This window comes from Microcaecilia unicolor, chromosome 11, assembly GCF_901765095.1.
Source record: "Microcaecilia unicolor chromosome 11, aMicUni1.1, whole genome shotgun sequence".
NCBI classification, from domain to species: domain Eukaryota; kingdom Metazoa; phylum Chordata; class Amphibia; order Gymnophiona; family Siphonopidae; genus Microcaecilia; species Microcaecilia unicolor.
In genome coordinates this window covers 202,825,304-202,838,183 of record NC_044041.1, presented here as the reverse complement: position 1 = coordinate 202,838,183, position 12,880 = coordinate 202,825,304, and the positions used below count along the sequence as shown (strand labels likewise).

The window sequence follows — 12,880 nt, the reverse complement described above, 5'->3', positions numbered from 1 at the left end:
GTAACACTTGAGAGAACTGTAAGTAAGAATTGCGGTACTTGAAGGGGATTTTGCTTGAATGCATGACAGGATCAACTCTATCAAAGGCAATTAAATGAGTTATTTGCGCAGGTAACCTCACTGGATGAAGATAAGAAGATCATGAAAGACTCTTTATCCTTGCACAGTAAGTTGGAGATACTGGAAAATATGATGAGATCTTTGAATATTAGAGCATTAAACTTTGCTAAATCCCCCTCAAGTTCCCCTTGAGAAGTTTTTAAGAGGTTCTAGAAGGAGATTTTGAAGTATCCTGAGGAAGCAGTTCACCAGTTCAGAACGTTTACTGTCTTCCTTACCAAAGGGGACTAGAAAAAGAGAGACCAAATGAAGCTGGCTTGACACTAGATAGTCTGAACTTAGCTGCTTTCCTGTAGACATCAATAGAAGATCTTCGATTGGGTGACCCTTTTATTGTTGTTTCTGATAAAGACTCAGTAATGAGACTTTACTTTCGACAGCACAGTGTTGTTTTTCTGTGCCAACACAAGCACACACAGATAAACACAGAGCTTTTCTTCAAATGATGCAAGAAATAATCTCTCTTGGAGGGGCTTTTTTCTCCAATTTCCTGTTAAATGTATAATAAAATTCGAGATACATTGTCATGGAACACCTAGCACCCACTTGGGGCTAACCCTGTGGCCACCTAGAGGGTCTGTCACAGCACTGCCCAGGCCCAATAACACCTGTGTATCTACTCTGGCATATCCTTCCTCCCAACTGCCTGGCAAGTTCAGGAAAATTAACTGTTCACAGTCTTTGAACAGGGTCTCAGCATGGAGGTCTGTACCTTCCCCACTCCCACTCTGAGACTAAAGATTTCCAGCAGATTCATTCAGAGCCCAGAGCATAAACACTGAGGGGCTTCTGACCAACAGCAGTTCAGATTACTTCTCCTCAGCTTAGGCAGGAAGAAGAAACTCATTTCTGTAACATCTTTACAAACAAAGGATAATAACCATATCATAAATGCAAACATATCTAACATTAATTCATTTTACTTAACCTGTGGAACGCAGAAAAACCTGCTAAATGCACTATAGTCCTAACATCAAAATCCCCAAAACCCGTCTGCTTGAATATGGCAGTGTGTGTTTGAAAACCTGTCCAGCAAAGGCAAATGTTAATTCATAATGTACAAACGTTGAAAGCCATAAATAGCCTGTATAAGAAGGATTAAGCTGTTTTGACAAAAAGATGACTCCAAATGTTTGTTAAAATGTTCTGTTAGTTGGTCATTATCCTGATCTGACCAGAGAGGATGTTCCATTCCTTGCAGCCTGTGATTTAATTTATAGGATAGTATAATTGTGGCACCTGGTGATGTTTCACCTTTTTTATTGATGGCAAAATAAATAACATACAAACTACCAGTAAGGAAACGGGTATTAATTACAATAAGAACAAAGAAAGATTTGCAACCCAGTACAAAGTGTTGCCATATTTTATCCCCCCTTTTACTCTGTACAAATATCCAGTAAACTTCTCATTGGCAAAATATACCCACCTATCATCCTGGTTGAGCTTTATATTTAAAATGGCTAAATATTGTGGTGCATTATGCATTAAAGCTGTACGCATAATGAGTCTACAATGAAGTTGAGAAAAATTTTAAACAGGTAACTGAATGTAAATTGACTACTTGAGTAATGTGCTGAAACCTGGAAAGGTTGGTAACTACCGTGTTTCCCCGAAAATAAGACAGTGTCTTATATTCATTTTTGCTCCCAAAGATGCGCTAGGTCTTATTTTCAGGGGATGTCTTATTCAGGAGTAGTAGGGGGACTGTGGCGGTCGGGAACAGTATTGAAGTGGGGGGCGGTATCCTGCAGGAGTAGGCCATGGCTTGCCTATCTGCCCACAGTGACCGCAGGACTTGAGCGGAGCAGAGCTGCCCTGGCTGGTCTGGGAACGGAGGGGTATGCACTAGGGAAGGTAATGGAATGTGGGGCTGGGCTGCTCTGGCTGGGGGTCTCGGGAGGTTGTGAGAGGGCTTAGGGCGCAGGATCATCCCTACCGTATTACAAATGTTAAAAAAAAATTCTATGGTAGCTCCGTTCCCCGTTGGTGGCGCTTTATGCGCTCCTCCTGTACATTCGCAACACTTTCCATCCTTCTAATCTGACTTAGCCCTTGGGCGATGGAGCAGCACCGAAAGGGCTCGGTTACTCATTTTCTTTTCTTTTATTATTTCTGCAAGGGGGATGTTTCTTTTCTTTCCGGGCTCACTTACCAGTAGTTGATCTTCACAAAAGCGTGAAGGAGGATGGTAGGAGTCTGCTGGACGATAGATTTTCCACCTCAGTTTTGTTTCTTGCATTTCTTTAATGTTATTTCGTCTGTGGGCTGCAGCGAAAAAATTAAGGTTTCTGTGTCCATGTCCCATCGGGGCCAAACAAAAACTTTGCTAGGTCTTACTTTCGGGGGAGGCCTTATATTTAGCAATTCAGCAAAACCTCTACTAGGTCTTATTTTCAGGGGAAACAGGGTAGGTAGGCAGCAAGATACAGTAGATGATACTGTAAAAACTGGATTATTTGCACTTCAGTATAACATTGATCTAAAATCTTCATCTTGGCTTTTTATCTTATTCAACATAAAGAAGTTGTCACTGACTAAAGCATTGCAACTAAGGTTTAATTGAGTGGAATAAAAAATCCATAAGCTACAAATGATGTACAGTTTTATCTCTGGTACTTGCTTAATTATTCAATCAGCCATTGAAGTTACAAATAGGCAAATAAGATCACTGACAAAATAATTTTCCACCATTTAAATATAATGGCAGTCTAGAGCCTCATTTAGAGCTTTCATGATGTAGACTTATACTTGGATTTGAGTTTTTGTTAGAATTATTACTCACCTTTTCGGAATCTGAGCTCAGCACATATTCTACTCTGGTACATAAGCAATTTTCCTGGCCAAATGGGCTTACAGTTGTTAAGTGCCTTTCTTTGCTTTTTGTTCCCTTTATGAGCCTACTAGGTCCGCCGATCTGCATTGTGGGAGGCAGTATTATGCAAAGATGATCACACTGACCCTATCTGCCTGTCTTTCTCCACAGGGCCTCCTACCAGCCTCTTCCAGCCTCCGCGGCGGCCTGGTCTAGGCACTCTTGGAAAGCCAATCCGTCTCCTAGCCAATCACTTCCAGGTGCAGATCCCCAAAATCGACGTCTATCACTACGATGTGGATATCAAACCAGAAAAGCGGCCCAGACGAGTAAACAGGTAGGGCTTGGGTTTAGGGGCCGTGCTTCCTTTAAAAATATCAAGCCTAATTGAGATTCACATAAACATGCTTGAAGTCTGTTTGGTTAAACTTGAATTGTTCTTAATTGTAGGCTATTATTGATGTTTAACTAGAGAAATATCAACAAGGCCAGTCCTGTGGATTTGTTAGTGATCTAAATGCAGGGCAGCAAATCGTCTCTACCTGTGTCAGACTTAGCACACAGCTTAGTGTGGCTTCTGTTTACAAGTTTTTGCACGAGTTCAGCTTCTTGTGCAGAAAGGAGTCTAGCACATACAGACTTCTGCGTAGATATCAGTGTGCTGCACACTTAAATCCAGTGTTAATTGAAGGTGTTAGCTATTAAACTTAGATGCAGAAAGGTACATGAAGGCTGAGCGCACCGTATTTTAATGCTGGGGCTTTAACACTTGGTCTGAGGAAGAGTAAAAGGTTAGCTATTCTTTCTGTGCAGGCATGAATGACCTGCAGCTGTTTTCTTGTGGATGAGAATGAGGGCTAAAGGTAGGGCGTGAAGAGCTGAGGTGTTCATGCACCCAGATGCAGGATTGAGGAGATGCTGAGGTGGTAGAATGCAGAAATGTAGGTACCATACCAATAGGTATATGCAGTATTCTGCATGCCCATGTGACTTATGCGCCTGTGAAACTTCTGTATGGGTAGAGTAGTGATTCTGCTGTTAGCAGGGCTTTTTTTTTTGAGGGGGTACTTGGGGGTACTGAGTACCGGCACCTTTTCCATTGTCTGCTAAAATTGACCCGTGGTCCCAAGTTTTAACGAAAGAGCTCAGGCTCTACACACCAATTCTGCCTTGTCATAGAGTCTGTGACTGGTTGCAGGAGGCCTGGCTATTATGGGGTGGGTCCCTCAGTGATCACCCCACCCCTGAAAGGTGGCCTGTCATTTAAGTACTGGCACCTCTTTTGCTAGAAAACATGCACTGGCTGTTAGTCATGTGTATGTTCATAGCCACCAGCATGCTTTCCTGTGTTTGTACGCTTTTTTACTCATGCATTAGGGAACAGCTAAGCTCAGTCTCTGGGAGTTGTACTTCCATGCTGGAACATTCTAGTTGTAGCTACATTTCTACTAACAAATAAAGATGGTGCCCGAGTTCTGTAAGTAACTGTGGTGCTTTAGAATTTCTGCTGTGCTAGGCTGTTATTAACTTTGGGGTCCTTTTTACTAAGCTGTGGTAAAAAGTGCCCCTAGCATATCCTTACGCGGGTCGTTCCTACGTGCTAAGACCATTTTCCTTAGCATCCCTCCGGACCGGCCCAGGATTGGACTGATGGGTTGTGCACGTCTACCAGCAGGATGAGACTAAATTTTCTCAATTAATAGCCATGTGCTAATGTTGCCATTGGCATATGGCCATTATCAAAAATTAGTGAGTGAGCCCTTACCACCTCTCATTCGGCAGGCGGTAAGGGCTCACGCATTAATCCTGCACTAGTCAGTGCGCAGTACTGTGACTGCACTGACTTATTTGTGCTGTCATGCCCCCTTTGAGAAATTCAGAAACTTTAGTGCATGGTTTTACCACAGGACACCTCAGCGGGTCACACGGTAAGTAAGCTGTTTTTAACCAGGAGGCATTAATGTTAACAGTGCTTGGCGAGAGGACGTGACGTTGGCTTCCCGGATGGCCGATTGATTTTTGAGGTCTCACTCCCATCTAGCAAACTAAAGCCCTAATCTTGCTGCATTGAGTCTTTTGGAATTGCTTTTTGTGAGAGTGTGCCTTCTCCTTGGTTAGCTATGGCTCACAAACGTAAAAATGCCGATATTAAGGAGTCCTTGCGGCAGTTTCAGCGCCCAGGAGCAGAAGAGGCCTTCCCCTGATCAGGAACAGACTTCCCCTACCTGCTTCGAGGATGATGAGAATTAAGACCCAGTTAACTTGTTCAGTTTGAGCAGAGAAGACTGGCGATGTTTGAAAGATTTGCGGGTCAAACTTCAGACGATGCATGCATGGTGAACGTGCCATGCAGATTGATACTCTCAGGGACATTTGGGACCTTGGCTGACGCATGGAGGAGACGGAGGCACAAGTTGAAGACCAAAGGGAATTTGTGCTGGACTTGCAAATTAAATGCACATCGCTGGAGATGCAGTTGAATGGACGATATCGAAAATTTGGGCCTGTGGAAGAATCTCAGTTTTAGGAAGTACCTGAGAATAATAATCAGAAGAATGTTCTGAAAATAGTGCAGGTGCCATGCCATCAATTGCTGAGGATGGGTGAAGACGCACCTGACATTGACTGGATCAGGTGCATTGGGCCCTAGGACTGGTGGTAGATAATTGGCCACGAGACATATTGGTGCGGTTCACAAGGTATGTGAATAAAGAAATAGTTCTTCAGAAAGCTCCTGCCAACACAATTTTTGACCTTTCAACATGCATCTGTCTCTGTGCACCAGGACTTATCCGCTTTCACACTTTTCCTCTGGCTTTATGCTTTCCGGTGAAGGGTACACTGTGTCGTGCCAGAAGGCCTTAGGAGGCCTGGAAGCTTTTGTGGGGTGCCAGCCTGGCATCAGAGGTGCCTGTAGGACCGAAGGCTGCCTCTTCCTCAACAGTGAAAGTTAAGCGATGGTCTCAACCCCCAAATAAGGGCATAAGGCTTTCTCAGAAGACCCCTCTTTATTTCAGTTTGATGGCAGCTGGAGGACTTTCTTCAGGTTGTACTTTTCTGATAGTTGACCTGGAGAAGCTGCATTTGTCTGCAGGCCCTGTCTACCTTGGGTTTGATAGTGTCTTTTAGCAGTATTGACTGTGACGAGTATTTTTGTGTGATTGTGGAGTGTTAACTTGTGACCTGGATTGGCCACTGTTGGAAACAGGATACTGGGCTTGATGGACCTTCAGTCTGTCCATGGCAACACTTACGTTCTTTTAACAGCAATTGGGATGTTAATGGTTTGAGTTGGTAATTGTGTGTCATTAATCTAGTGAGGTTTTGCTTATGTTTTTGTTTTGTTTTGTTTGTTTTTTTTTGTTTTTAGCTGGGAAGCGGTGGAGTTGGGTTAGCTGGGGGGAGGGAGGTTGACTCATTTATTCTCCTGTTTTCTTTCTACAGGAGATCTCCTCCTCTTTTTTTATTTGATCCCTGAGTTGTGGGAGTTTGACAATCTGACCATGGTATGGGGTATTTTTATTTATTTTTTTTGTTTTTTTTGTGAGGGGGGGATTTTGTACATGGGGTTTTTGTTTGGTGTTCTGTTGTGTTTTCTTCCTTTTGGGGGACCATATTTGTTTCTTGTTGTTTTGGAGTCCACTCTGGAGCAGTCTGTGGACTATGATTGTACTATGAGATTCTGATGTAAAGTTGTTTACCTTAAATGTTAATGGCCTCAACTCGCCTAGGAAAAAAAGCTTGTTGTTTCTGGAGCTCTCACGCCACAAAGCATACATTGTTCTTGTGCAAGAGACCCATTTGCTAAAACGTTATGAACATTTGCTGAGACATAGAATCTATCCCCATCAGATTTTTGCCTCTGATACGCAAGATTCCAAAAAGGGTTTTGGGTATGCAAATAAAGCTAAATAAGTTTCTTTGGGGAGGTATCTTTTTGTACAACTGCAGTTGGAGGGGGTTACTTTTACTGTTGCCAATGTATTCGCTCCCAGTGGGCTTTTTATCAATGATTTAAAGATACAGCTGGGTGGTTTTGCAGTGGGTCCATTGATTTTTTTTTTTTTTTTTTTGGAGAAGCCTGTAACATCTGTCTTAATCCAGCCCTAGATTCCACTGGGGCGCGGACCCCGGGTGAGAAACTGAATTCTCATGCTTTGAAGCTTCTGTTGCAAGATATTGGCCTATATGATATGTGGAGATATGCACATGTCACGCAACGGGACTGTACTTTATTTTCCTCTCCTCACCTGCAATTTTCCCTTATAGATGACCTTTTTTTTTAGAGGCAGGTTCGAGTGTTAGCAACGTAACTTTTTCTGAGCATGCGCCTTGTTGGGTGACCTTTTTGGATTTTTGTGAGGAGTCCACTGAGTGCTCCTGGATGCTTAATACTAGTCTCCTGAGAGATGAAGTGATTGTTAAGAATATAGAACTCTATTGAAGGAGTATTTGAAGCTTAATCTGACATCTGGCCCCTACCGATAAGATTTTGAGAAAGATTGATTGGTATATTGCAGTGAACATGCTTGGAGAACTTGTCTAGTGATTTTTTTTTAGCTGATGGGCATTTTTTTAGTGAAATTTAACAGAAGCACTGTTTGGCGAGGAAGGGTTACTACTACTACTACTTTTAAACATTTCTATAGCGCTACTAGGTTTACGCAGCGCTGTACAAATGAACATGGAAAGACAGTCCCTGCTTAACAGAGCTTACAATCTAAATTGGACAGACGAACAGGCAGCTAGGGGTGGGGAAATTGCAGTGGTAGGGGTGATAAGTGAGGGTGTTGAGTAAGAGAGTCATGGCTAGGAGTTGAAAGCAGTAGCAAAGAGGTGGGCTTTAAGCCTAGACTTGAAGACAGCCAGAGACTGAGCCTGACGTACCGGCTCAGGGAGTCTGTTCCAGGCCTAGGGAGCAGCGAGATAGAAGGAACGGAGCCAGGAGTTAGCAGTGGGGGAGAAGGGGGACGACAGGAGACATTTACCCAGCGAACGGAGTTCACGGGGAGGCGTGTAGGGAGAGATACTGAGGAGCTGCGGAGTGGATGCACTTGTATGTCAAAAGGAGAAGTTTGAACCGTATGCGGAAGCGGATAGGGAGCCAGTGAAGCGACTTGAGGAGAGGGCTAACGTGAGTATAGCGACTCTGGCGGAATATAAACAACTAGTAAAAAAGCCCTGTTTCTGATGCAAATGAAACGGGGGCTAGCAATGTTTTCTTCTGTGTGCATGTGGGAGTGTGTGTGTCCCTGCCCTCTGGCCTCTCTCCCCTCCCCCCTCTGAGTCCTTCACTGTTACAGAGCCAGCGATTTGATTTCGTGCTCTGCTGTTTTCCTTCACTGACTGTGTTACAGAGAGGGCGGGGCAGACACTCATAGGGAAACCGGATATCTCGCCCCCCTCACACTTCCGGCTGGAGGCTTCATAGAACGTTGATGTTGCCTTTTATATAGAGAGATTGGGTTAGACTAGGCTAATCTTTTTGGTTATCTTAACTCACTGAGGTTGCTGTACTATTGTGTACCAGATTTAACGTTTCATTTGCAAATTTTCTGCAAGCTATTTTTCAACAGGATGTACGAGCAATTTCCTGTTTTAATTTTGCTATGTGCTAAAAGTTAAAGAGCTGCTTTGCATTACTTCATTTCTAACTATGTTAGATTGTATCTTTGTGCTGATGAGAGATTTGTGTAGTTTTCCACATGCAAAATTGTATTCAAGTCCACTTTGTTCTCTAAAGTGGTGAATGCTGTCACAAAATGCACTAAGTGGCGTTTTGTGAAGTTTTTAATTGTTTAATACATTGCCCTCAATATACGTTATAAAGGTGCCCTCAAAGTAGGAATAAAAGCAAAGCAGCATCAACAAAAGGGTAGGAATCTTTTATGAGGCACCTAGGCAGGAAAGGCACATAGGTCACTGTCACCTTTAGTGTGGGGAAATCTTGCCTGACCAATTTACTTCAATTCTTTGAAGGAGTTAACAAACATGTGGACAAAGGGGAGCTGGTTGATATTGTGGATCTGGATTTTCAAAAGGCGTTTGACAAGGTACCTCATGAAAGGCTACAGAGGAAATTGGAGGGTCATGGGATAGGAGGAAATGTCCTATTGTGGATTAAAAACTGGTTGAAGGATAGGAAACAGAGAGTGGGTTAAATGGGCAGTATTCACAATGGAGAAGGGTAGTTAGTGGAGTTCCTCAGGGGTCTGTGCTAGGACCGCTGCTTTTTAATATATTTATAAATGATTTAGAGATGGGAGTAACTAGCGAGGTAATTAAATTTGCTGGTGACACAAAGTTATTCAAAGTCATTAACTCGTGAGAGGATTGTGAAAAATTACAGAAGGACCTTACAAGACTGGGCGGCTAAATGGCAGGTACGTTTAATGTGAGCAAGTGCAAGGTGATGCATGTGGGAAAAAAGAACCCGAATTATAGCTACGTCATGCAAGGTTCCACGTTAGGAGTTGCGGACCAAGAAAGAGATCTGGGTGTCGTCGTCGATAATACACTGAAACCTTCTGCTCAGTGTGCTGCTGCGGCTCGGAAAGTGAATAGAATGTTGGATATTATTAGGAAAGGTATGGAGAACAGATGTGAGGATGTTATAATGCCGTTGTGTCGCTCCATGGTGCGACCGCACCTTGAGTATTGTGTTCAATTCTGGTCGCCGCATCTCAAGAAAGATATAATAGAACTGGAAAAGGTGCAGCGAAGGGCAACAAAAATGATAGCAGGGATGGGACGACTTCCCTATGAAGAAAGACTAAGGAGGCTAGGGCTATTCAACTTGGAGAAGAGGCGGCCGAGGGGAGACATGATAGAGGTATATAAAATAATGAGTGGAGTGGAACAGGTGAGTGTGAAGCGTCTGTTCACGCTTTCCAAAAATACTAGGACTAGGGGGCATGCGATGAAACTACAGTGTAGTAAATTTAAAACAAATAGGAGAACATTTTTCTTCACCCAACGCATACCGGTAATTAAATTCTGGAATTCGTTGCCGGAGAGTGTAGTGAATGCGGTTAGCTTGGCAGAGTTTAAAAAGGGGTTGGATGGTTTCCTAAAAGACAAGTCCATAGACCGCTACTAAATGGACTTGGGAAAAATCCACAATTTCGGGAATAACTTGTATAAAATGTTTGTATGTTTGGGTAGCTTGCCAGGTGCCCTTGACCAGGATTGGTCGTTGTCGGGGACAGGATGCTGGGCTCGATGGACCTTTGGTCTTTTCCCAGTATGGCATTACTTATGTACTTATGTACCTTGATGAAATGGGTGCAGCATCATATGTATCTCTGTGCACTTATAAATAGTACCCCAGAAAGTTAACACACAGTCCACCTGCTTTAAATCATGACTAACTTTGTGCATGTATGCACTGCTAAGAGCATGCAGTTGATAAGATAACACACCCAACGTGCTGATCTTCCTTTGTTTATTCTGTGCTCCAGGAACATCTACATGTTACATGTGTAGTGCACAAAAGTGGGTAGTATATTTTCCTAGTAACACTTACTGTATATGTATAGTATATATTGGGGGCACTTGAGAAGCACCTACTTGATTATAAAATGCTGGTTTCCAAGCTCAGTGTTTTTTGAATGCAGGTAAAATATCTTTCTGTCTTCTAAAAATTAGTTTGGGTGGTAATTCACTTCTGATTTTGAATTACAGAAACATTAAAGTCATAGAATCTTACATAAAGTAACAAGAAACAAATTCTAAAGCACAAAAGTGGAATTTCCAATCGGGAATACTTACTAAAGAAAAGCACTAGTGATTCAGCTTCCCAGCTACATCTCTCCATTACTCACTACTAGGGCTGTCCATTTAACACATTAATAACGTGATTAACGTGTTATGTTTAAATCTTTTTTATTGAGAACAACTAAAGTTGTACATTCTATGCGATGAAAGAAGATCAATACAAATATCAATGTTATAACTCAAGTCAACTTGTTAATGTTTTTTGCTTTATCCCCCTTCCCATCCCCTCTCCCCACCCGGCGCCCCCCTCAAGTTATTAACGAAAACCAACTTCATAGCGCGCTACAACATGTAGGACATACTGTTCAGGGTATTGATAATAAGAAAACTCTTCATCATGAGGCAGTAGATTAAAGGCACGGCCTACTGCACAGGGCCTTGTTTCTTATAACCCTTCATCTAGCTTCTCCGCCTCTTTTATATGGGTCGTACAGCTTTATTACCAACATCAACCCCTTAAAGACTAAAACAGTTCCCACATAATCAGTTGTCGGCGATATTTGTCTCAGAATTATCCCCAATCCTATTCCCACCCTCCCCGCCCTCTCCCCCCCTCACTACTTCTCCTTACCTCACCATTCGCTCTAATCTCCACATTCATCCCCATTCACTCCAACTCATTCAACACCTGACTTCTAACTCTGGGCGCTACTACATTCAAATATGCTGTCCAAGTTTTAATGAAATGTTTCCTCCTTTTGGGAGTAAATCGGGCACCTCTGGCCTCCCATATCATAAGCGCGTGCAATTTATTCCTCCAATACCAGTAGGAGGGTGGTATGTCCATTAACCAATGATTCAATATGCATTTCTTCCCCAAAATGCAAGACTTACTCAGGAATAGCTTCTCTTCTTTTGTTCCCATTGCCCACACTCTTGGCGAGCTAAACATGACACGTTCGAATGTGAACTGTATTCTACACCCCAAGATCCTCGATACAAACTGGGCAAGAGCTGTCCAGAAACCCCGAATCCGCTGACACTGCCATAACCCATGTGCCAAAGAAGTCATGCCCACTCCACACTTCCGGCATCTATCAGCCTCCACTATCCCTGCATGCGTGATTAACGTGTTAAATGAATAACTCCCATTAAAATTTTTAACATGTTAACGCTGTCAGTCCTCCCCCATAGCCAACATATCTTCTTACCTCTCCCAACACGGCACTCCAGCGACCCCCTTCTCCGTTGTGGCTCCTTCTCTCTGCTCCTCACTGCTGCAGTGAAAACAGTGCTGCTTCTCACCCTGCCTGCAGCATTTCTCTAACAGGAAGTTCCGCCTTAGAAACTTCCTGTTGCAGGGAGACATTTTGTGCTGGGAGAAGTAAGAAGAGATGCCAAAGAAAGAAAGATGCGACCACGGCAGAGGTGGGGGGCATGGAAGAAAGAAGCAGAAAAAAAGGCAGAAATATTCGTACCATGGGTGGGGGGGGGCACGGGAGAAAGAGGAAGCAGGAAAAAAAGACAGAAAGATGTGGATCACAGCAGGGGCAGGGTGGGGGCACGGGAGAAAGAGGAAGCAGAAAAGACAGATTTAGATTGTAAGCTCCTTTGAGCAGGGACCGTCCTTCTTTAATTTGTACAGCGCTGCTTAACCCTAGTAGCGCTCTAGAAATGTTAAGTAGTAGTATAAATGGACCACAGCAGGGGCTGTGTGGGGGGGGGGGGCATACGAGAAAGAGGAAACAGAAAAAAGAAAAGAAGAGAAAAATGTGGACCACTTTGGGGGTAGAGCAGGGGCACGGGAGAAAAAGGAAGCAGAAAAAAGAAATATTCGGACCATGGCAGGGGTGGGACAGGGGCCATGGGAGAAAGAGGAAGCAGAAGAGAAGACAGATGTGAACCATGGGGGAGGTGGAAGAAAGAGGAAAGAGTTTGGGGGGGGGGGGCAGGGAAGGATACTGGAAATAGGAGATGGAAAGATCAAAGATGGGAGGGGAGGAAAAAGAAGGGAAACAATGGTGATCATGAAGGGAGGAGATGGTGCCCATATTGGGGAGGGGAAGGTAAGGGAGGCGATGAGGTGGTGCCCATATTGGGGAGGGGAGGGGAGGGTAAGGTAAGGGAGGCGATCAGATGGTGCCCATATAGGGAAGGGTAAAAGAGGGGATGAGATGGTGCCCGAGGAGGGGAGGGTAAGGAGGTGCTGAGATGGTGCCCTTGGAGGGA

The 12,880-nt window shown here is 43.7% G+C and overlaps 1 protein-coding gene across 1 annotated transcript in view; it reads left to right on the top strand.

Moving 5' to 3' along the window:
- The window catches only part of AGO4 (argonaute RISC component 4), a 46,928-nt gene that overhangs the window by 4,638 nt on the left and 29,410 nt on the right, over positions 1 to 12,880 (top strand). The window contains exon 2 of the mRNA XM_030217376.1: positions 3,107 to 3,272. Within this exon, the coding sequence (XP_030073236.1) occupies positions 3,107 to 3,272 (166 nt within the window). The remainder of the gene's footprint in view (positions 1 to 3,106; positions 3,273 to 12,880) is intronic.